At 37.1% G+C, this 26,416-nt stretch overlaps 1 protein-coding gene across 1 annotated transcript in view; it reads left to right on the forward strand.

The window, feature by feature from the left end:
* LOC100865516 (uncharacterized) overlaps positions 1–26,416 on the forward strand; it is a gene marked incomplete at its 3' end in the record, with an annotated part of 114,193 nt that overhangs the window by 47,878 nt on the left and 39,899 nt on the right. The window contains exon 3 of the mRNA XM_012491873.3: positions 16,877–16,991. Within this exon, the coding sequence (XP_012347327.2) occupies positions 16,877–16,991 (115 nt within the window). The remainder of the gene's footprint in view (positions 1–16,876; positions 16,992–26,416) is intronic.

Below are 26,416 nucleotides of genomic sequence, written 5' to 3' on the forward strand. Positions count from 1 at the left end.
GTAATTATTGTCAGAGCAGAACATGCATACTTTTTATTGTAGTAGAAAAACTTTTTCATCGTACGGACAAAATATTAAAAAAATCGAAACGCGAAGCAGCATATTTTAGAAACCGAATACCAAAGTTTAGTAATTGTAAGTGGTAAGTTTCAGATGTCCAGCGCTGTTGTAGGTCGCATTGCACGCTATCGATTTTTCTCCCCGACGTATATAATTGATGATTACCGGAGAACTTACCTTCCGGCCCGTAGTTTATTTACCAATGAATCTCAGGATACTTCCACCACGTAACACAATATCACATGATGAAGTGCTCTCACCGTGTTTATCTACCGTGTTTAAAATCAATAATAATAATATATTATACACGATTTATATTTCATATAGTCGAACATTCGTCGAACGTACGATTCAACGTGACAACTGAAAATAAATTATAATTTTCTTACTCATGGATTGGATCTAAAAAATATATATATATATAATAATCGAAGTCAACTCAGAAATATCTCTTCTCGGTCAGCACTGGCTCACCGAGACTCTAAAATTATTCGAAATACGAGGCCGCACCCTGTTGTGTTATTTAAGCTGACACGAGAACACCATCAGCCGAGATGTGACGCCGCCTTGAAGAAGAGTTAATCCAGAACGAATCAGTGTCACCGTCGGATTAACCGAAACGCGTCTCGGGTGAAGACAGCCCGGAAGCAGGCGAGTAATAATCCTCTTCTATTCCCCGATCGAGGGAATCGAGACGATTCGGCCAGCTCAGCAATCTTTCTCCGCACTTTGAATTTACTGCCACCTTGAACGACGACTTTTACGAGCCCGCCGAGATGCCACCTGCCATAACCCGCCGTCCACGTACCAGCGGAATTCCTGGACACGCGTAGATCCAGATTGGATCGGATCCTTACTTGTTCCGCCGTTACGTGTCGACGAGGAATCGATTGGTTGGATTCTACTTGGATTAGGAGGAGGCGATTGCGATCGTGGTCGCTTGATTTGATTTCTGGAACAGTCGTTGACGAGGGACCAATTATTAATTCATAACTGGATAACCGAGTGTCTTGAATCGAGTGTGAATCGAGGATTATTCTTGAGGATGGTCTCGAGGGAGCATTGCTTTTTAATATTCTTGAATATTAATTATTCCACTTAATGATGAAATCACGTTCGATCTTCAGGAATGTTTCGCGTCTCAGATTCTTCAGTGCGCTAAAAAAAAATACTGTAAGATTAAATAATCCACACTCATCGCACGCAAAGCGTCAGATTAAAATCGAGATTCCAGATTTATTAATAAATCTAATAAAAGAGTGAAAAAAAAATTTGCTCGATCCCGAAGCTACGAAGATTTGCCAATCCAATTACGTTCTCCTTGGTCGAATCGGAAGAAAAAGGAATAAACGAGATTGAACCGCAAATCGTGGCGATCAAAGAAGCTGAAGGTGGATGTATCTGCGGTGGATGAACGCGTCAAAAGTTAGGCAATTTGGTGGAAAAGCCGGAGGAGGGAAAAAGTCGAATTAACGAAAGGTTGAAATTTATCGGTCTGTCACGTGCGACCGGCCAGATTCTCGTGTCTCTCCATCGTTCCATGTTGGTCATCATCAATCACGCGGATGACGAACAAACATATCGATCCATTACTTGTTTGCCAGGCCCGTCCGGTTATTGAGTTATTGACTTCCCTGAACCGGGTCACCCGTGTCAAGGATAGGATCAAAAAGTGCATCGATAACGCGTGCACGCATTGATTTCTTTTTTCTTTTTTTTGACAACGAAATTGTTTAGACATTCTTCTTAGATATCGTGGATTCATTCCTTGATCTTGGAAATTTGATTCTTCTCTTACTTTATATATTTTTAAAGCAACAATTTGTTTTTCGATTTTAAATCTATTTTAATCTTGGACGAAGGTAATTTCCTTCTGTGCAAAGAGAAAACGAGATTTTTCTGGATAGTAAGAAATTCATGTTTTTTCCAACATCTGTGCTTGAGAGTATATCAAGTCTTTCAGTAGATGGATTAATTTTACGTCTCGAAAAAAAAAATAAAAAATTGGAAATCGATGAATTGCATTCATGCAAAATTTCGAGATTTGAATCTCATACTATTATCAATAATCATTCGCGTGTTTCTGATAAAAGCGAAGGAAAACTTACGAAACGTTACGAACGTGTATAATTAAATTTCACAGAAAGTGGACCAGCCTACATACCCATTGAACAAAAACCATAATCTCAAGAAGATGGAACAATGGAGAATATCCATAATTATCGGCGTAATCATAAATGGTGTCACGAGTTCATCGCGCAAGTTTTTTATCGATACATACGTAACAATTCCGAACAAGGATATTTTTAATCCTCCTTTGTCCCATTACAACTCGTCAACGAAATAATCGCTCGAAAATCAGATTAATCCGTATCGACGACTCGAACAAATAAAGAAACTGGAAACTGGAACTCGAAGGAAAAAAAAAAAAAAATTAGAGGAGTCTTTGGTAGGAAAAAACAAAGAAAAAAGCAGCCAATTAAAATGGCGTAGATACGAGACAAGATGATCAAGTGTGTTAGACACACCGGTGTAATTTCAGGTTGCTGCATCGATTGATCGGTTAACAAGATTTAATTAATGCTTTCCGGGTGATCGATCGTCCGGCGCTGGGCTGGCGCGAATATAACTCTCGTTTCGAAGGTGCATCGGTGGGGAAAAGAGTGCGTTTCGGTGAATTTTCTGTCTTTAATGGGGAGCGGAAACAGAGTCGTGAATAATGACTGGCCGTTTCAATGGGGGCTTAATTCCACGTGTGCGTGATTGCGGAACGGTATGCCCGGTCTATGCAGATACATGCGAAGAGAGGGGGAAAGAGAGTCGTTGCTTTTTATCAAAAGCCCCTGCGATGTATTAGCGGGACGCTGGTGGCGCCATACGGTCGTCGTGAATTGTTCGACAAGTGGATGACTCCTGAATTATTATTCATTGTTCGGGCGAAATTACTGGAAATTTCACGCTTTGCTGAAATCTCCCTCCCTCTCTCTCTCTCTCTCTCTCTCACTGGTCGATGGATTGGCGATAGTGGTCACCTCCTCGCGAGTTAGCCTCGATTTTAATGCCTGTATCGGGACATCATCGTGTTTAATTCGAAGGAAACTTTGAAATACGGAGCCGAGTTAAATGTATTGCGGGTACTCACGTGCTTGGGTAAGGGAGCTTGGATGTGAACGTTTTCATAAATTATTCGCGTCCATTTTCGAGGGATTTAATTGGTGGGAATTTTCCGCGATTCTCTGTTTGCGCACTGGGTTTTGTTTGTGCCGGTGATGTTGAAATATAAAGATCGTGTTATATTATAATCCAATTGTAAATTTTCAAGAGTGTATTTCTAATTTTATTTATTATTTCTTGTTATTTTTTTTTTTTGCCAATTTTTAATATTATTGATTACTCTAAAGTTTTGACAAGATGTTAAGAATTCGTTCCATGTGAGTATAAATTATCGAAAGGAGAAAAAAATGTGGACGATATTTATAAATTTCAAAATTTGAAATATTTCCTAATACTTTTACACTCTCTCGATAATTGTTATAAATTACCTTAATTGCAACGTTAATTCCACATATTTTGATATTCCCGTTAATTAATCGTAAATTAAATTAATCATTAAATAAAACGGTATGATTTATTAAATTGTCTCGAATCGAAACGTTTCGAGAAATCAATTCGAATCCAGTCGCGGATAAATTGATCCGTCAAATGTATATACAGGGCGTCATTTCGTTGGCAGCTTTTACAACAGATATTTCAACGTTTTTAATTCCAACGTCGCGTCTCTTTTTTTTTTCTTTTTTTCTTTTCTTTTTTGCCGTTTCTTTTCCGCGTAGCTCGAAGCGGAACGATCCAGGGAATTAATAGGACGGTAGTAGCGAGCCACGACATTTAAATGCGGCATAAAAATTCACCTGCTGTGCCACATTCAGTGATTGCACCTGTATTCATAAGCTCGTCTCGAATTGTGAAACTTACAGATTGATAAGGAAGATGTTTGTAAACGATTTCTCGTGAAATCGCCGATATATAATTCCTGTCTGTGGCAGATACTTGGAAAGAGTATATACCTTCCAATTTTCCCGAGTGAAAAATTTTTCATTAAAGAAATGGCGGATCTAAATCGGACAAAGTTTCCTGGACAAGAGGATCATATCGGTGGTTGAACACCCGTTTCGACGACGAAACTTTCGGAAATAGACATAGAAATTTTCAACGGGATTGTAAATTATTCGATAACGAATTGCACAAGGAATATTTCATTCTTATGTCCCACACTTCCAGCAGTAGAAGAGCGTTAATATTTAATCTCACTTTGTGAAATTTTTACGATGCACGCTTCTTCTAACGATCGTGCTCCAGAATGAATTGGCGGGGCTCGCAAGAGTGTTGAACAAAGGCGATTAAGCGTTGCATAAAAATGCAGCACGGCGCATAATAATCCTGAACGATCCTTCATTGCGGTAATAAATGTCTCACGGGGCGTCGACCTCGACGTCTCGTCCGTGGTCGAAGGGAAAAAAGGTTTGCGTTGTGCAAAATTATTATTGCATCCGTAATTTGTCGAATGTTAAACGATGGACATATGGAAATTCTTATATTCTTTTCCTATGTTTAAATTTATATTATAGATTATGGCAAATATTATCTCCACTTTAAAATTTCCTTTTAAATCGAATTTATATTTCAAAACGATTTAATTTGGAACTACAGGAACAATTCCAGAGATGTATTTAACGCGAGATAATAAATTAGATAATGTCGTAAACCAAGAACAGTAGTCGCGAGGAGAGAGAGAGGGAAAGCTCTGATTTATAACTCGTGCTTTTTTGCTACCTTTCCCTTCCTCTCAACGATTTACAGACTATAGCCTGGTTTAAACCAAGTCGTATAGAAGTCACCAAAGGTGTACCCCGATCTTCTTACTTAAAATATCTAGTATTTTCTAGTATTTCAAAAACTGTACGTGAAAACGTAAAAATTTTTATTTTCCTCTATTATAACTTCGTTTTCTCGTTGCGAAAAATAATGAATTACAATTGATTTTAGATTTCACTCAGAAATTAAAGAAAGTTAGAATAAAACATTAAAACATTTTAAAACAGAAGAATTTTTCATACCTGTCTTTCGTAAAATTTTGAAAGAATCTATCGCAAAATATTTAAAAAAAATTTATACAACTCACCTATATAATAATAATCTTACAAAATCAGTACCAAAAATGGTATCCCTTTCATTATTAATCCCTTAACGACCACGCCCATGTTAACGCGATTTCAACACATTTCATATATAATTTTCTACATAAAATGAAACGATACTATTCTCAAGATATTAATCGAAAAATAAAAGCACATCATCTCCCGTTAAATTTCCTGCAAAATCTCTCTCTCGATGGCAATGACGCATCTTTTCAATCCGCCCTCGAGGAGCCCAGGTCCCGATAGATCGGCTTTAAATCCGCGCGTTTTATTCGCGGCCACGCTTTATAGAGAGAGAGAGAGAGAGAGAGAGAGAGAGAGAGAGAGAGAGAAGAGGGATCCTGATGCAACGTTTCCACCAGGTGCAGCCCTCGGGCAACGATTCCTTTATCGGCCAGCTTTTTCATCAGAATTACAAACAATCGGCCCCGAGTATGCTTTTTAATCCGACCCAATAAAACAATCGAGATCTTCTCCACCCCTTTTTCTTCTCCTCTGCCTTCCTCGCTGCGACTGCAGTGTCTTCAAGTCGATGAGGTCGGAGAGAAATCCTCACCCTCCTCGTTTCAACCCCCTCCTCTTCCACCGCCCGCCTCTCGCCACTATCCACGATTCTCCTCGTTCTTTCTTTCCTTCCTCCTCCTCGTCGCCCCACAGGGAGCGATGCTCGACCTTCGTCCCTTTTTAAAACAATCGAGCCTCGTAAACAACGTCATTCCCAGCTCTTTGTTTTGGCCGGCCATCTTGCCGCTTCAGGGATAGGGAATGACTGGAACTCTTCCCTGGGTGAACGTTCCTCTCTCGCTGCGTCGACGATTATTTTTACCCGGATGATGCTTCGAATAATGCATCCCTGGCGAGGTTTCTTCTGCTCGAGGATAGTCCATTCTTTCTCGTTGCTAGTGATTTTTGGTCGACGAGTAATTACGTTTGTTGGAATAGTTATTTTTTTTTTTTTGATTAAATAAAACGGAATTATTGTTATTGTATTTCGTATTGTTTTGTGGAATATGTTGAAAATATAGATTTATAGTAGCCAAGTAATCTCGCTTATATATTTATATAAATTTTTCGCAAAAGAATTTTTTGAGGTTATGAAATCCTAACCTAACAATTTTTCGTTATTGCTTTTAATATCAAATTAATGATATTAAAACGAAGATATCGTTGTGATAGGTTATTAAATTCGATAACCAGGACTCAGTTGTCATTAAAATTATAAAAATCACGTACGCAATTAAAACGTGGAATACGTAAATACGTTCAATTGTAAAATTGAGAACGAAACGCTCGATACGTAACCAATTTTCGTCAGATTTTCGGCCAACTTCTTATTCCACGAGTTTCGGGGAATTTCGAAGGACGTCAGACACAGAATGCACGGGTACTCGTAGAAGAGTATTTGGACTTGACAGACGAGGCTCCTTCTGACGCTACTTGCCAGGCTTACGATTTTCGTCCCCGCAATCCATTTCGTTGTGGAAGCTTTCCAGCACCCATCCACCGCCCCCTCCTTCCTTGTAACCCAGGAGCCGGCGTAAAAAGCCACGAAATCCTATAAACCTGGAAAGAGTAGGCGGTGGAATGAAAAGCTCTTAGCATGTCGGCATCCGTTACAATCCAGCGTTATCTGGCGGACGGCAAATGGAGCTGGACGATTTAAGAGGGCCGAGTGAAAACGTAATTATTTGTTGCGATACGCCGTCTGCTGTGACTGAAGATGGAAAAAAAGAGTGGAGATTGCAATTACTGTGAAGCAACGTCGACGTGTTGCGTGTGGATAGATTTAAACGGATGGAAACTTTTGATTTTGATTTTCTCTCATTCTTTTTTTTTTTTTTTTTGTAAAAAAATATGAGGTGTTGCGAGTATAGGCGATTTAATTGTTTCTGTTATTTAGTTGTATTCTTGTTTTATTTATATAGGGAAATATATACGCGTTTTTGTTATTCAATATTTAAATTTTTATTAATATTACTTTTAATTGAAGGGACATTGCATAAAAATTGCAAGATATGTTTAAAAATTATTCGCATTTTTTTTTTTTTTTTGAAACACACGCTCTCCTTTTATTATCCATTTTTCACGAAGAATGAAAGGATAAAATTAATTCCGAACATTTTGTTCCATTTCAATCATTCGATTTGGAATCGAAATTTATATTCATATCTTTTGTATAGACATTATTGCGATATGATTAAATCAGTTTTTTTTAAAATCAATACAAAAAAAAAAAAGAAAATTGAACCAAGAATTCTATCCTAATATAATCTGTATACGTAATAACCAATCGAAATAGATATTGTTCCATTTAAATATCGTATTCCATATATCGACAATAATGTTCGATATTCATACTTTCGTGAAAAATGAATCTATCTAAATTAGAAATTTTGCAAAAACTTTTAATTGCAATATATATATATATTTGAAATTAATTCGAGAATAATAATATCATAAGTAATATCGAGCCGGTGACGCGACGACGTTGAGAACGGACGAGGGGCGTTAAGTCGAAGGGCGAGGAAGCGAGAATCGAGGGTGGAAAGCGAGCGATAATGGCGGTTATAGGGGCGGAGTGCCTCTGAGATCCCACTTTCGAAGACACGACGACGCGGCGAGTGACGAGAAGGCACGAAGACGCGAAAACGCCAGATGAATACTTAAACGCCCTTCCCCCACCCCCGAAAAAGAACCGCGCGGGACGAAAACGCTTTTGATCCCTGGAAGCGCTCCTCTTCCACGCCGACACGAAAAATAAGAAACGATTTTTCGTCGTTAACGCGGATCTCGTCACGTAGCGTGCTAATGCCGCCTCGTTACCGCGAAACTTTAACGCGACGTTCGATAATAATTTCGTCCCACGTCGTCCCATGCTCTTATCGCCAAATTTGAAATTTTTACGCGAAACGTTTCAATGCAGAAGAATACGAGGACTTTGCTTCGTGTCTCGTTATCGTACGTGCTGCTCTACGTTTCGACATTATTATCGTCAGAAAATCGTTTAATGTTTGTGATCAATCACAACTTATAATTCTATAATGTTATCTATCATCCTACTGTCATATAATATCAGAAATACAATTATCGGGAACGCCAACCCCTTATCGAGGAAACGACTTTTTAATAAAAAAAAAAAAGAAAGAAGTCAGATTTCAAATATAACTCGTAACGAGATAAAAAAAATTCTTTCCACGATTCGGAGATAAAATTTGTGAATCCATTGCGAGGGATGCAATTTTTTTAATAAGAAGTGAATATTGAGCCGAGACAAGGGAGCAGTGCGCGTCCCTTCGGTTATAAATTTAATTCCAGCGACATTTTCACGAATGCCAAAGAGGCTGGAGAAACTGTGTGACGAGGGCTGTGAAGAGGAACGAGGGGATGGTTGAATAGCGAGAAAGGCGCCAGGAGAACAACAACAAACCGCCATGAGACCGCGATGCCTGACTCCCTGCTTCTAATAGCACCACTCAAGATGCAATATCGTTGCATGAATATTATATGGTATCCGCACGGCCATCATCTTGCCAGATACTCGGTATCTTTACAACCGTCTCAGAGGGGAGCAGTCTCGCGGTGTGGTCCACGTAGTCTGGTTGCGCGCAGACGGATATACGTGTTTCCACCTCGCCGCACAGACTCGCCGCACGTGTAGATCCCCACGTATTTCCACGTGTATGTAGAAGGGTACCAGAGACTCCACTTAGCTCGAAAAGCTATGATTATTTCAAGGTGCACTCACAAAAATTGGCTGGCCTGCTGGCGCGCACTGGCTTGTCCGCCTTCAAGGGGATCGTTTGCCGCGCCACCCCTTTTCGGTGGCGTGTGTTGTGCCTTTTCCAAACGTCGCTCTTGAAAGCAGCAGACCGTCCTTTGATGCCAGATCGCCGGAACTTGGCTAGAAACAGCTCTCTCCGAAGAGGGCAGATTTTGTCTTTGAATTCGAATCGATGGTTCGAGTGGTTCGATCGTGAAAATTGCAGTGTTTTTTCTTATACATTGATTCGACGAATAATTCATTTTTTTAACAATATTTTATTCCGTGCATCGCGGTTTATTTAATTTGTGTGACGATTTCACGAGCAAAATTATGTATCTTTTCTGTTGAATTGATCTCTTTTTAAAAAATTGCCGAGAGAATTTGCAGCGTAAAATTTATAATTTTTTTTTGAAAATTGCAAGAATTTGTATGAAAATTAGAAATTGATTCTAACACTTTCCTTATTTTCTTCGCGCGAGATGTATCAATTACATGTGATTACCAGCTATTTCATGGAACAGGGCCGGTCCACGTTTTAAATTACGCTGGATGACGCACCTGTCACCGGTCTAGCTAATTTGGATTTTCAAAAGCTTCATGAAAATCTACCCTCGGCCAGGATGTCACACTGTAACGCACGTGTGTCGCGTTACACGCCTGAAATGTCGGCGAGGAAATTTCGTCCACCGTGCACGCCTCGTCTCATGGGTGCAACGTATTCAATTAATTGTTAACATGATTCACGATCGTGCAGAGATGGAACTTGTGCAGGGGCGAAGTGTATTTTGCCTGGTTTCGCTGGTATAATGTTCACCCTTAAAATCAGATGGAACTATTCGTGGAAATTCGATCAACTTTAACGAATCAGTTTATAAGAACGATAGAATTTTAGAATTTCTTACTATTTTAGTTGTGTGTTCAATCAAAATTATCATCACTTTGCATTTGCTTATAATTAATATGGAAAAGAAATATTTGAAATCATTTTTTCTAATAATAATTGTGATTACGATATTGAACTTAATTTACTTAATTGGATGGCAATTTTAATTACTTCTTAATAGATTTTAATTTTAATTTTAAGATTTCATTATGACAATTTAAATAATAATTTTTTGTCAACTTCGTAATATGATATATAATAATTTTGAAAATTTATCAAATTTATTTTAATCAGAACTTTTCAATTCTTCTCTAGAACAATTTTCAATAGATAATTTTTACAGATTTTACTTATGTTTAATTGAACCAGGAGACGTGGTGGTGGTGGTGATTTAGTTTGTAATTAATGAAACGTCGTCATCTGGTCGTGAAAGGCGGTAAGTCTTCTTGTCTGATGTTTTCACGCGGCAATGCTTCCTGGAGGATCTCTCTTATGTAACGAATGAAGTCAGTCGAGAGGGATTTTTGTCGAAATTCGTCTTGATCCTAATGCTATCCTTGGACAAGCTTAATATCGGATCCGATAACACTCGAATAATTCCAACATCTCGTTTTGAATTGGATGTCGAGTTTGATGATCCGTCGTACGATTTGAAGCCAAAAGGAGCAAACGGTGAAGTTAAATAAGATAGGAACGTGCCAAGTGTGAAACATTAACGAGAAGTAAATACGCGAAGAGGCAGAGGTAGATCGATGAATAAATAGTTAGATGGGCGTATGTAGAAGCATCGATGCACTTGCGATTCACATCCAAGATTTAGACACCTGTCAAACACAGAGATCAACAAGATTTGACAGAGTTTGAGCTTGGAAAAAGTGTCCAATATTACGATTTCTTACGAGTTATAAATATTTCTTACTTATCATCGAAAAATATACTTTTTCATTTTTATCAAAGAAAAGAAGATACAAACTCGTGCAAACTGAAATATACAGCATCAGAGTTTGATAAAGTTTAACGAGAGTTTTTAACGGAGTTTTAATCAAATCTTTATTAACGTTTAACGAAGTATTATCAGAGTTTACATTACGAAATTACATCAAGACTTGTGAAATTAAATATATACGAAGGATAATGGAAATCATTCGTTCGAAATTAAAAAATTAAATATATTAAGAAATTACACGACTTCGAAATCGTCTCATAAATATTCGAAACGAAATTTCGATCCTTTTTTACAAAACTATAAATAAATTCCGATAAAATATTCAGAAGTAAAATTCCGCACTGTATCTATATTTGAAGGAACGAGCGATCGATCGATCAATTTATTTCTCCACTCCGGTTGGAGGAATGAAATAACTTCGCTCGATTTATTTAAAGAAAGGTCGTCGAGCGGAACGTTTCATCGGCTCGATCTTCGAATCGATGGTAAGGGGAATGCAATCGGTCAATTTTCGACGGGGGTTTTCGGAAAACTGCGTAAAATAACATGTAGCCCGAAACGCATTGTTAACTTCACCGGCAAAATACGTGTCTGGAACTCTGACGCGTTTACAGGGCAAACAATTTTAAATTGCCTCACACGCGTCGGAACGTGTATGTAGTTTTCATGATCGTTTACACAACGTATAAAGTTTTATTGCATCACACAGTTTTTCACGAAAATACGGGATAGGATGTGCGTAATTTCGCCGCTCGTACGCTTATTTTTCGCCGGCCAGTGTACGAAAATATTAAGTTACTTAACGAAATTTATTCCGCTTACAAATAAAATCTTCGCGCCCCCCCCCTCCCTCCCGCGTTCAATTGTGCCCGTTTATTTCATTTTTGCGACGGGATTAATGGATACGGAACGCGCGGGGAATGAGCGTCAACGTTTCGTCGAGCATGAAGCGAAATTTAAAGAGAGAAACTTTTGTACTCCTCCTCCAATTGCAATGATAAACTTGTTCCCTCACGGCCAATTTTCAGATCCGATCAATAATTTTAATTTTCATTTTAATTTTGTATATTTGAAATCGCGTAAATGAAATTGAATACCGTCGATATATGTTTGACACTTGAGGAGAAATCTCGTTGGACGAACTTTAAACTATTCTTAAACATTATTATTATTATTATTATTATTATTATTATTATTATGAGATTTCTAAAATTTAAAAATCAATAATTTTATCATCATTAAGAATAAAAAAAATTAGGAACTACATTCGATAATGTATATAAAAAAAAAAAAAAATAATCACGAGAAAAAAGTATACATCCTCGTACCATCCTCCTCCAAAATAATATGAATAAAAGTACGATATTTTTATACATAGAAATTTTTTAAGCATACTTGGATCAAGTGATCTGATATTTAAAACGTGGCGAAAAAAATTCCATTTCTGAAAGATCAATAATTTTCCACCATAAAAAAAAACTACATTCGATAATGAAATGTACGTAAATTCCATCCGTGCTCGATCGAAACATCGTAAAAAAAAAAGGGAAAACAAAATCTCCAAGAACCGTAAAAAAAAAAAAAAAAGAAAAAAAAATAATGGCAAGAAGAAACTATACACCCTTGTACCATTCTCCTCCGATTTTCCGGTGAGAAACCTCCTCGCGAAACGAGGCGGGGTAGTATTCTCCATGCTCGAGCGAAAAAACTCGAGAGGGAGGAAGAGGGACAGGAATTTTTTTTCATAATTTGCAAGCACCCTCGGTTTATGCAGGATAGCTTCACGGCTCTGTTCTCGCCTCATTAACTGCGAATCAGCGGAACATAATACCGGGCCGGGAGGGAGGGAGAGAGAAAAAAAAGAAGCTTTCCAAGGGGGGATGGACAGGACGAGGGTGGAAAAAGAAAAGGACGGGACAAGCGTGAGACAGAAAGGAGCGACAGGGGGAGAGAAAGAGGGGTAGAGAGAATTTTCGGGACACGGAGTTATCAGGTGTGAGGGGCTTGGCGGAGGTAATAGCCTGTGAAGGGGAGGGGGGAGGCCGCGTAGATTGTAAAATCGATGAGGTTCTTTCGAGTCTGGCGCGAGCCAGGTTCATCGGGTTCTTTCGAGGCCGTCGAAATCGAGGGATCGCTTCGCTTTTTTTTCAAGCCAGCCGAGCTTAAAACGCGACAAATTTCCTTGGATGAAAGCAACTCGAGGAAGTTATTTCTCGCGCGCCCTTCTCGAAGCGGGAGAGATGTCTACAATAAACTCGTAGGGACGTTGATCATTTTTGTATCATGATAACCGATCGAGCAGTTGACTGATACATTTTTGGGTTACAGGGAGGAAGTTGTACGAATAGAATTGAAGAGATGGCAATTGGATTTTTTTATCCACTGAATAAAGAATTAATTGGTCGATTGCATCGATGCATTTTTGGATCATCGATGTATTCGCAGAAGGGGATTTTTTTTTTAAAGCGTAAGACAATTTTATCAAATAATGATCAGAAAGATCGAAAATTTATGCTCTTGAAATGATACAATTCACTTCTTCTCATTCACTTTTTTAGGATTTATGGATTTATCATATAATTGATTTCGACTTCTTCGCTGTTTTTTCAAATTATACGTGAAATATCTAAGAATCGTTAAGATTATGTAAGAAAAGTTGCATTTTCTCAAGTATCATTGCGTTAAATTGGTGTTTCAGAGGTGTATCAATTTTTTCCTTTCAGTTTAACGTTCGTCAAGATAAATATTTGCCCTGGATAAATGATGAATTTCGAAAGAAAAATAATGGACGGTACGGATCGGTTTCAAGCACGATGCACGAAATAATTAAAAGTTTCAATCCGTTCGAGTGTACAGTCGATGAATCCTTTCAGATTTATCGCGATTTAATCCGATGCAGCTGCTCGCTGTTCCTTCGTTGTCGCAGCTTTTGTTTCCCTTTTTCTCCTTTCTTTTTTCCTCTCTCTCTCTCTCTCTCCCTCCCTCCCTCCCTCCCTCGTTATTTCATCGTGCTTCACGTAAAACCAGGTGAACAATTCATAACGAGATTCTCGTAATGATAATTACGAAGTCGTGATGCCAGTGAGACGAAATTCATTCTCGCGTAATGGATTACTATCGTTAAGTACTTTTCATCTAGATTTACGTAAAACTTCTCTCTCGCTGAATTGTGTTGTAGGCACTTTTCAGATTAATGGAATCCAGAAAAGGTTGTAAAAGTTATAGCTTCGAATAATTTACATTTAAGGATACTTTTAACTGAACGGAAAAAAAAAAAAAGATTCGATTTCATCGTTCAAAGAATTTATTTCATTCTTGTTGTAATAATTAATCTCTTCTGAACATAATCCTTTAATAACAATGAGATACTTAAACGACAGCGTGAAACGATGATATAGTTGCATTATTCTTACAACTTGTCGTTTCTTCTCGTTTCACTGGTTATTTGTTCGAGCAAAAGTTGGTTTTCGTATCGTACTTTCCATTATCGTTGCTGGATCTTACGATATTGAATCGAGTGTGAAATTGGAACGTCAAGAAATATTTTTTTTTATGTTTATTTAAAGAAAAGAAATTAATTTGATCGTTGAACTGTGAAAAGTGTAAAAAAAGAGTTTTGACAAGTTCACATATATCTGTAAGGAAGTTATCGATTCTGTTGAACAATTTGGATATTCCCTTTCCTAATCAATTCGAAACGAAAAGAAAGAAAATTAGGAATAAATTGTTTTCAATTTATCGCTTTATTTGTTTCGAAACGTCACGCTTTGGTGAAAATTTCACGGATGAAATGTCACAAATGAATAAAATGTTTCGTTTCAAGCCCGGCACGCTTCCTCATCGGTAACTCTTGTCGCTGTATTCGAAGACTAAAAAAGAACTCGAATAAATTGTTTAATTTTATTATCAAAGAAAGAAATGCCACGCTTTGATGAAAATTTATTCATCACGGAGCACTCCATCAGTCAACGTTTCATCCCTTTCTCATCGTCAGTGGCTCTTTTCATTGCAGAAGATAAAAAAAAAAAAAAAAGAATGCTTTCATTTTATTATTAAAGGAAGAAACGTCACGCTTCGATAAAAATTTATATTTATGTGTCGAAAGTTTAAAAAATTTATGTGCAAAGGGAAGAAGTGTTCGTTTCCTTTAAACTTTGTAACATGAGAAAGATTGGAAAAAATAAGTCAAAATGAAAGAAATTTCATCGGATAAAAAATTTACGAGAAAATTAAAAAGCAGTTGAATTTGCAGGATAAAAATTATTCAAAGCAATAATCTAAAAATATCAAGAATGAAAAATCCTTTAATTTCATCACTATTTTATTAAAAAAACGATGAAAATTCCGTTTACAAAATGAAAGAGAAATTGAAAGTACTAAATCAAAAACCTATCCTTTTTCCTCATCAATATCACTTTTCGTTGCATTTACTTCCACGAATTCCCTTTTGAGAATTTAAGAGCAAGAAGCTTTGCTTCAAAACAAGAGAATCCTTGCCTCTTTCTCCGCACAACAATTTTTATCCATACAATTGTTTTTGAATTTCGAATTTTCAAGTTGAATCATCACATCATCCTCCCCATTTCACGAAAGAAAAATAAAATGGAACTTTTATCCCATTATCTTCGCTGAATTACATCTCGTTTTGTCGAGGAACAATTTCGGATTAACGTCACGCAATTCCCACCGATGAAACGTAACACGGTCGATTTACGAATTAAAGAAAATTCCACGCAACGACCGATGATTTGTTAAATTTCGAAAAAAAAAAAACATCGATTGAAATTTTAGTATCCGCTTTCACTTTTCGTCAAAGCGCAAAGCGTCAAAGCTCGGCCGCGTGAACGTTGCGCGGTTGATCGATTTCGCCAGAAATCGAAATTCGAATCGATCGATCGAAGTTCTCGCCTCGACAATGGGATCGCATGATGGCGCGAAACACCGTGGTTATAATAAATTTACCCTCGATACTCGTCCACGCAGAGCAAGGATACGAGATATTCATATTTATTTATGAGGAATGTACGCGGCCCTATTGATTTTTCGACGTTAACGCCGCCGCCTCGTTATTCGAGCGCGCCCCCTTTCAGCTTTTCACGCGATTCCACCGACGAACAAAGCGGGCCTAGCCGGCAAAAGTCCAAAATGCGTGATGATCAATTTCATGCCGCGGACCATGATTCAAATACGAAATTAGGTGGGGAGGATTTTTGCAAGTGATAAAAAAAAAAAAATAAATAAATGAATCTTGATTCTTCGTGTAATAATGGAAATGTTGAGACTTGTTGAACGAAGAAAAATTAAAGATCGGAGGATCGTGTTAAAAGTATTGAAAATTAAGAATAATTTTGTTTTGTTATGGTTAACTTATGCTATTTGTGATATGATTGACTTGTACTATTTGCTCGAGTATTTTATGCTCCTTTAAAAGTTCTTTTTCTAATTTATCTTAGTTCAATTAGTCCAGATTACTTTTTTGATCGTGTCTATGTTTTTTGTGTGATTTAAAGTTCCTTATTATATTTTTTTACTATTTGTTTTCTTATTAATTGATTTATTAATTTTTTCTTATTAGTAGAACTTAATTTTGTTTATATATTTTCCTCGATATAAAAATAATTTAATCCTGATTTTATAAAAGATTGAAGAATAATTTCGTTCGATTTTTTAAATAAATTCGATGAGAAATTTTAGTGGAATATGAAAGCGTCTGAGGAGAACAAATAACGATGGAAAATTCATTTCAATAATTGTTAAAATAAATATCGTGAAGTTGGATTACTGCAACAAAGTTCCAATTTCAATCATTTTTTCGTCGATATCTATATATTTTTGAATATCAAAATATACATTATTATTATTTATATGTTACAAATCATTCGAGAATGATGAATACAATTTTTTTTTAAAGCTGCCACCATACCAGGATGGACGACCACTTCGTGAAAAAATCGCGATCTTTTTAATCGCGTTGTAAAAATAAATTTGTGCAGATTTACTAACAAATTTGACATTTTTTTCTGTTTCAGATATTTCCACACCTCCCTGCACTTACGTAAGATACAGCAGCCTGGAGGATGTAAGGCCGCAGGAATTAGGGTTTCATCAACTGGAGTTCACCCCCATCGTCGTTTCGAAAATAAGGTAAGAGTTGATTGACCTGTGACACGCATGCAATATTAATTCACCGTAAACGGGTCTATTATAAACCCTTTTTACACTGTGTGATGCATTTTTATCGGAATTGAATAACCCTTTTGTTACTGGAATAATGGCGATGCTTTCTGAAACACGTTTAATGGAAAATCTATTTTAAAAGAGGACGAGTTCTTTGTAGATGAAACTTATTGGAAAATGATTGTTCTACATTTTATCTACACTGTATATGAGAGACTTAATAATAGTATTTTTTTTCTTTTTTTTTATATATCGTATCAAATGTAGAACACGAAGTAACAATGTATGTAATAACATAATTGAAAAATAAGCTTGAAGAGTTTTTCAAAGTGATTATTATGCAGGAAAGAAGAGGTGTTGTAAGGAAAAAAATAGAGTAATTTAGAGTATGAAAAATGAGATGGATTTAATTAAATGTAAATTAAAAGAGGTATTTAATTAAAGAGCGCGTGTTGAGTCTCTGTGATTAGATGGTAGCGCGAATTCGAAATTCGCGTGTCTGGGTGTTCATTGTATTCACGTCACGGATTTTCGTTCTTTGTAGTTTCTTTAATCCCGTAATTACTCAACTGCTGCGAACAAATTACGTAACGTGTCGTTATTACAGCGTTTAATTAAATGATAATCGAGAGCTGTGTTCTAATTAAATTGAGGCTAAAGGATTATTTATAGGAGCAGAGAGAAATTTCTCAAACTCAATCGAATCGTAAGAAAAATCAATATCGTTTATATATCGTCGTTCGCAAAATTATTCTACAATTTCGATGCGTTATTTTTTTCCTTTTTTTTTTTTAATCCTACTCTGTCAAGTTAAAAATTCCCGAAAACATTTCATCCCTTTTTCGCGAAAATTCCATCAACGAGACCGACGAAAAATCAGCGAAATGTGGTTATTCACGATAAAAGTAACGAACAGGCAGAAACAGGAAAAAAATTCCCTCGATATCATTTATATCTCCATTCTCAAATAATTCCATAATTCCAATCCACATTACTACTTTTTTTTTTTTTTTCATTTTCAATCCTTCGAAACCAACTCTTTCAAATTTAAAATTGCCAATCCTCTTTTCACAAAAATCCCTATATGATTATTCACGTCACAAATAGGAAACAAAAAGAAAAAAACCCCAATACCATTTACATCTCCATTCTGAAATAATTCTCCATGATTCCAATCCACATTATCCTTTTTTCCATTCATCCTCATCCCTTCGAATCCCCTTGGTTTGTTGAATTAAAACTTCCCCCCTTCCTCCTTCCAAAAAAACATTTCAATACCACCCTCAAAAAGATTCCCTCCCTTTTCACAAAAATCCCATTGACGAAACCATTAATAATCAGTAAAATATCAATCATGCAATCACTCGTTCGTTTTGTGGAAATAATCAATGCAACATCGGGATAGGAATTAAAAGAAATCGTATTATTATTATTCGTCCTCGCCCCTTCGAGACCAATACCCCTCGCCAAATTTAAAATTTCCTTTTCGAGGAAACGTTAAAAAAAAAAAATCAATGGATCGATTATTCACGATAGAAGGTAACCAGTTAATAGCAGAACACGAATTAAACGCGAACATCGGTTTAAACGCGATAATTAATTCGAAATCAGCAGAACCAGCCGGAGATTAACAGACAGCCGAGCCCGGCTTTTAGTTGTCTCGCTCCAGTTACCCACCACGCACCCCTGTCGCCGTATCATGTAGTCGGTGCAGATAAACGCGAATACTTCATAAGCTCGTAATCCAGAAACAAAACGGCGGCCAAGAACAAAAGGGATCCGCTCTCTGCCTCCCCCGCCAACCTCCCCCTCTTTCCCAACCGTTCGGGTACGCGTTCGTTGGCAACAAGCGTCGAGGATCGATGTCTTTCTTCGCCTCTTCTTCCTTTACTTCTTTCTCGGTCTGTTTAAGTAAGTCTTAACCAGACTCGGTTATTAAAAGTCGCTTCTCTCGCCGGCACAGAAATCCGCTGCCAACTCTGGACTCTCTTTTGTTTGCCAAGACGAACGGACGCGAGGGATTAATGATTTATTATGCGGATTACCAAGTGATCTCAGACTGATTCGTGGCCACGAATCGATAGAATTAATTTGTTCGATTTGAGGGTGCGGAATTCTTTCTCGGTATTTTTTTTTTTTTTTTTTTTCAAAAGAACAAGTGATTCTGAATTCAGATTAAATATATTATATTATCAATGTATTTCATTTTTTAGAAAAAAGATGAAATACTTTTCGATGCGTGTGAATATATTTTCTCACGGGTCTGCTACTGAATTTTTAAAATCGATGGATCTTTGCCAACGTTTTGCAAAAACTTAAAGAAAAAAAAAAGAGAGAGAGAGAGAGAGAGAGGACAAATTTACATGAAACAGTACACAGGGAGGGAAAAAGCGAGAGATGTTAAATTATTTGTTGTGTGTATCCACGTTTTCGACTAAAGAAAAATAAACATACCGGCAGCTTTACCTCTTTTATTTAGGTTATCGACGATCGTCTACTGTTACCTCTGCCGCATCCACAGCCACTATTTGCGGTTGATATTTACTTTAGACGTTACTAAAAAATACATCGGGATCGGGAAAAAATTCACGGTTTGGAGGAAAACTCTGAGGCAGCAGAACCAATTTTGGCGACATCCGACCAAAAATCCGCGTTCGAATATTACATACATACCGTAAATCATTATCAGAAAACACGATCAGCTTTTCGAATCGTGGGTCGCATTGTCCTCCGTGTTGTCGCTAGCGAAAATATAGAATCCCTCTGGAAATCCTATTTTCTCGAATCGGGTTGGACGTCAAGCCCCATTGCTGTTCGAAACATTCGAAATTTTCGTATTAGAGAAGCATGAAAATAATGCCCTGATTCTAATGGCAGATTCCAACGCTTATAGCTTTCGTGATATTTTCTTTATTTATTCTTTTCTTTTATTATGGTGTGCACGGAATGTGTGATAATCCTGAGAAATTGAATTAAAGGGGATTCGGTATATATTTCCAAGTGAATTTTCCAGAGAAAGGAATTCGTGTAATTTTTTAAATGAAATGTATAGTCTCATTTGTAATAGGGTATTTAAGGAGTTATGCTCAAAATCCTTTTTTAAGCTGAAGCTCTTTTATAATTTCATTTTTTTTTTACTGAGATTTATTGAACCACCAATCAAGGAAAGCATATATAAGTGAGAGGTCTTAGCTTGTAGATTATATCTATTCCGTACATTCATTCTTAAAATTATGAGCTGATTGTATAATAGTGTATGTAAATTTTATGAAATTTAAGTATTCCGTACGGGGTTCATCGTTTATCAAAATCTTTACTTAAAATTCGTCACAGTAAATAAAATTAACAAAATTTTATACACAAGTTTAACATTAATATAACAATTAGTAAAATTCTTTCAATTTCCTTTCTTTCGATCAATCACTCCAAATCGTGTTCGATTGATCGATAAAAACTCGAAAAGAATTATTTTCTCTGCATGGTTGAGTCAAGTTCACCCAGATCGAAATTATTACATCGCATTAACGTCTCGATCGTGGCAACGCTTACAACTCTATAAAGTCTTGGCAAGCATCGCCGATGATACATCTTGTAATCTCTTTTCCTCGTGGAATAACGGAGTCCCTCTCGCGGCCTCAGGCCATAATCTATTTCCCCGCCACTGCATTTCTGCGCCACCACCCTCCCTTCCTCTTTTTCCTTTTCTCCTCGTCTGCCTGGCCGTGTTCATTTCTCAACTTCTTCCTCGCCGTGTCTTTATCCTCTCGAGAGAGGTTTATCCTTGTTAGAGTGGAAAACTGGGAAAGTGGTGGCAAGCAAAACAGAGGTTGCGTTTTTCAAGAGTAGCTAGCCAGTTGTTTCAATCGTTTATTTTGTCGACTTCGATCGATCGTTTAATTTTTGTAATCGATAACTCTGTTGGAAATAGATGATTACATTTTATGCGATATAAATCGAAGAAATTTTCAACATTATATATGAAGACGTAGAAATCCCTGCTTAAATTTTCAACTTAATTTTCCTTCCTTGAAAATATAACGTGAAATAGTTAAACGTTAAACTCAACATCTCGAAATCAGTTTCTCCGATCCATCGTGTCAGGTTGAAACAACACGTGGTGAGAGAAAATCGATATTAAGGAACGAAAGAATTTCTACGTATTTTGCCTTTAATCCAAGTGGACCACCACCCCTCGACTCGGCTTCTTTTTTCTTCCTTTCGTGGTCCAGAAGTCGAGAAGTTTTCCAGGCTTTGCAAGCAGCACCCTTCTCCTCCTCCACTCGAGGATCAAGCGCGATTTTCGGCCACCGAAGATTGGAAATCGCACTAGCCGTTATTTCACCCCCTGGAATGGCCCCAACCCTCCTGCCATTGTGCACGAAACCTTGGAACAAGGTGGCGGCTTCGTCCCTCTTGCGTCAGAAGATCGTGCTTTTTTCTTCTTGGAACTCGGGAATTTTCTGGGTCGAATGAACACCGGATATTACCAGCTCGACCAAACCGAAAATACTTTCCTTGTCGGCCGTATTTCGTTTTTGTTACGCGGCGGCTGACCGATGGAAATCTGAAACGGATTTAACAAGGCAGAAGGTTCTTGAATCTTCTCTGGAATTCATGCTGGATCGCTCGAGCGCGATATCTACGGTTCAGTTTTCTGATTGAACGATCGTGATAGATTTTTTTTTTGAAGGGAGAGGGGAGGAGATAAAAGAAAGGGTGGAATTGATATCGGCTCGTTGAATATTTTCCTAGGGAATCGAAGATGAAATCGAATAGAAAATAGACGGAGTGAATCGATTGTGTTTGGTGTGGAAAAATTTATAAATATTTAGCTTCTTTTTTTAAATTAATCTATTTGGATTAATTTAATTGAGAAATGAGAATTATTGAGAAATGTCAAAAGCTAGACAGAAACTCGACTTGCTTGCACGATGAGTAGAAGAAAGTTGGTAATAATTGAAAAGTGATTAAATTTATATCTCAAAATTTTCTGATTGAGATCTAACTCGTCCAATTTTTTAAAAATCATTTTCACTGCATTTGGACGCATCTTGGAAATAATTCGACAGAACACATTTCCCATCCTCCTTTCCTGTTTTCTTTAATTGATCGACTACGATTTGTTGTAAAGGATTCGCGATATTTTCACGCTGTCGGTGACACTTTGCGCAAGAATATTCGATCGTAGCCTCGCTTGTTATTACAAGCCTCGCTAAGAGCTTGCACCCAGCTATAAATTACTTTTCCAACGAGACGAAGTCGACCACAGACCCGTCAATAATTCATCGCGGAACCGCTTCCACCGAAAATCCTTTCACATAGACATATATAGGGGGAGGCCTGTATGTTACACCGGAAAAATATTTAATTTACCGAAAAACCCGGGAAAATATTGCCAACTAGAAATTTTTATCGCAGATTTTTTTTTATAAATCTTTCTGTGAAACTTGCGTCGCGATATAAGAGAGTGAATTTAGGTTTGTGTTTCAGATTTTTGTTTTATTTTAATCATTTTTAGACGTTTTTTAACATACCTTAACAATAGATATAAAATAATTTCGTTGCAAAAATGTTGTGCATAAATTTTGCTCGATTAATAATTGAATTGCATAAAAATTAGAAAATTCTTTCCACGCCAAGTGACCAGAATTTTCTATATAAAGAACAATTTAAATTTAAAAATCGTATCAAAATAATTCTAAATTCATTTGGAAAAAAATTTATTGAAATTTATTTAATATTCATCGTTCTTAGTCCTCCTGTATTAAACGCAGACATGAACACTTTTAAACGCTTTTAACGCGATTGCAAATCGTTGAAGAGTTAAGGATAAGTTTCTTGGTCGGAGGATAGTACGTAACCTTCGTATAGCGAAGCCACATATTTCAGAGTCAGTCTCATTTACCTTTTCGCCGATCTCCTCACTCCCCTTCTATTTTTCCCTCCTTCCTTTTAACCATTCTTTGCACAATCTACGTGTACAGATGAGCGTTTCAATGTTTTCAACAAAACGTTTCGTTGTCCGCTCGTTGCAAACGCTTTTCTTAAGTATTCGTTTTTTTCGTTATTTGCACGCATCACAGCATGCTTTACGATTTGCAATTTTTATATCCTTGTTTATTCTCTGTGAAATGTTTTATTTTTCCCTGTAATCATATTACAGATTTGTTGAATTCCGTTTTAAAACCTGTCTCTACTTATTTTTACGCTTTCTCGTTAATTCGAGAAAAAATTGATAAAGTGTGATAATTTTATCGCGTTATTTAATAAAATTACAAAATTCGTCCATATTTTTTTCCATCCGTAACTTTCAGAAAAATTTATGACCAGCAGCTGTGTACGGATTGATATATTAAAAAATATACGTGAAAGTAACGATTATCTTGAATGATATTTTTGTCATATTATTAAAACCATAAATAACTAGAAATATTTAGACGTTTCAATTTAAATGTCACAACATCCTTCAATAAATTTACGATCCAATATATAAAAATAAATAGTAGAAATTCCTCGAACCGTACAGTTTCTGTCGAATCGAATAGTACCAAAAAGGAAGAATTGTTCGCGATTGCGCGATATTCAAACGCGTCACGACGACGTGTGAACGCATGATGTTGGCTGATCGACGTGGAACGATTTGAAAAATTGTCTAAGATCCTTCTCACAGGAAGATGTAACATGCAAACTCCGATCTGATTCGATCGTCAAACGAAATGTTGACAATTTTGAATCGTGTCACCTGTTGCGCCGATGCGATGCATCTCCTCGGATGCGATATTAAAATGCAAACAGTGAAGAACGTTTTAAATCGGCGTAGTCGTTGAAAAAATGAATTGAATTATATACGAGATGGTGATCGTGTTCTTCATCTTCGACACGACACTTATGAAATTTTTGGAAAATTTTTAATTTTCGAATGATTGAATTAAGATTGAATTGTTTTTTGAATAATAGTGTCTTGTATCGGTTCTATGCAATTTTGAAATAAAGTAGAAATTCGAATGAAACGTTCGGTTTATCATCGTCGGTTTATTATCTGCATTTGAATCACTTCGTGGCTCGTAACTTTGTCGTAACTTTTATTAAATCGATTTTAAAAATTGTATGAACGCGATATAAATGAGACGTTTAAAGGAATCGTGCGTGATACAATTTCTTTTCTTCGTTAAACAATTTTATAACGATTCGTTTACAACAACATTGAAAGGCGTAATCGTAAAGTTAGGAGATCTAAATTATAATTTTACAACTGGTAGATGCGCATCAATCGGAAACTGGGATCATCTATATTTCTTACGACTATTTGTTTGATTACTTGCTTTTTAGTTTAACGAGCAATTCAATTTTAATTGAAGATCAATTGTCGATCGATTTTTATTTTTTACAAAAATTAAATTTGATCTTTTTCTACAAGCAATTACAGTTAGTTAGTTAACTAAATAATTTCACTAAAAAAAAAAAAATATTTCGAGTATTTTATTCGTAAAAATGAATATCAAAATTATCATTGAAATACAAAGTGACGAATAACGTGATTACAAAAATAAACTCAAAATAAAATATGAAAATTTGAATTTTTCTTTTTTTAGATTCAATTTAATATCCAATAAAAAAAAAATACCATTCTCTCATAAACGATTTTCAAACAATTTTCGAACGATGGAGCAACATATCGTACAAAGAAAAAAAAAAAAAAAGATACGATCAATCTCACAAATTCGCCGTATAATACAAATTTTATTGTCATATCGGACGGAATCTTCTCGCTCCTCGTTCTTTCCCCATCAATTTTTCGACTTTTTCCGCTTCAACACACCCTCTTCCGTACACCATACACCTCGATAACCCCACTTAACAACTTTCCAACAGCGATTCGTCTTTATTACGGATCTCTCGTTTCGACGAGGCTCTCTCGTAGTTTATTGAGCAGAGCCATACACGGACAGAGGGAGGAAACCTCTCCCTCTCTCTCTCTCTTCTCTCTCTCTCTCTCTCTCCGTTCATCCATTCTACGAGTCGGCCATGCCGCATCCGACCCGGAAGATAAGATTTCCACGAAATTTATCGAGGACTACGCCCGCCGCTTTAACGTACTCATTTTCGCTGGCGCAGTCGGGACCTTATCGGTTTTCGGAGGAAACTTGGAAGATTCATCGGCGCGCCTCCACACGTGGAGAATGTGTAGAGCGGAGGAAAGAGAGAAAAAAGAATGGCGAGGTGTCACCTCTCGCCTCGAGGCGACCAACGAAGAGTGTGCTCGACGAGAATCCGTCCTATCCCCTTCGACGATTTATCAGACGCCGGATTTCGGCTGGCTTCGAATCCTGCGGGCCGTCCTCCCCTCCATTTCCTCTCCACATTTGTTTCGTCCTCGGTTAAATAATAAAGGGTCGAACGCACGGAGTGGAAATTGTCGGACAGGATTTGTGGAAAATGAGAACGTAAGGGATTTCGCGAGAGGGTTTCTTTCTTTCTCTCGGCTCGTACGCTCGCTCGTAAATTCTTCTCGTATCTTAATTATTCAGCTTTGAGAATTCATTCGAAACTTTTCCCGTTCGTTGTTGCGTTAACGAAGTATATAATAGGTAAATGATAAGTTAGAAGAATGATGAAGGCGCGTTTCGATTTGATCGTTTCCGTTGTTGCAGTTTATTTCATAGGTACGTCGATGTGTAAGTGGTTGGGCGAATTGTTCACTCTCCGGGAAATATTATCTCGAAGTTGTTGCTTGTTTTGCGATCGAAATTGCGAAATTAGAATTGCAAAATTGAAAACGTAATAGGTTTAAAAGAATTTTAAACGGGTATTGTCGCGTGAAACGGCGAATGAATCGATATATACCCTTTCCAAACCAATCTCTCTTTTATCGCCATTTTTATATCCGCTGTAAATTGTCTATCGCGCAATTTCCACACAAATCCGAATAACCTCAACAAATTTTATCTCCAATTTGCACGAATGTAATCTCTCTAAAGTGATGTGGATGGGAGAGAAAAGTGGGGGAGAGAAAAGAAAAAAAAAAAAGAAAAAAAAGAAAAATAATTCAAAGCGACATTTGTCCGTATAAATTTCCCACGGATTTCATTCAAAGCATCCGCTGAATTACGAAAGGAATGAAACGTCGGTCGGGCAGGAATCCGATAAACTTGGTTCACGCGATACACATATGCAATTTCGTATTTGCAATCCAGTCGAGGCGTCACGCTACCCGAAATCGATTTCCGCTCGATTCATCTAACGGTTACGTATATTTTTCCCTCCTCCTGTCTCCTTCTGCTTCTTCCACTGTTTCCCCCCTCGTCTACCCCTCCCCCTCCCCCGTTTCACGTCAGATGACAGCCAATTTTTATTCCAGTGATTGCATTTGCAATTCCCACGCGAGAGAGACT

This window comes from Apis florea, unplaced genomic scaffold, assembly GCF_048593485.1.
Source record: "Apis florea isolate Af1SG1 unplaced genomic scaffold, ASM4859348v1 contig_2508_pilon, whole genome shotgun sequence".
In the NCBI taxonomy this organism is placed as follows: Eukaryota; Metazoa; Arthropoda; class Insecta; order Hymenoptera; family Apidae; genus Apis; species Apis florea.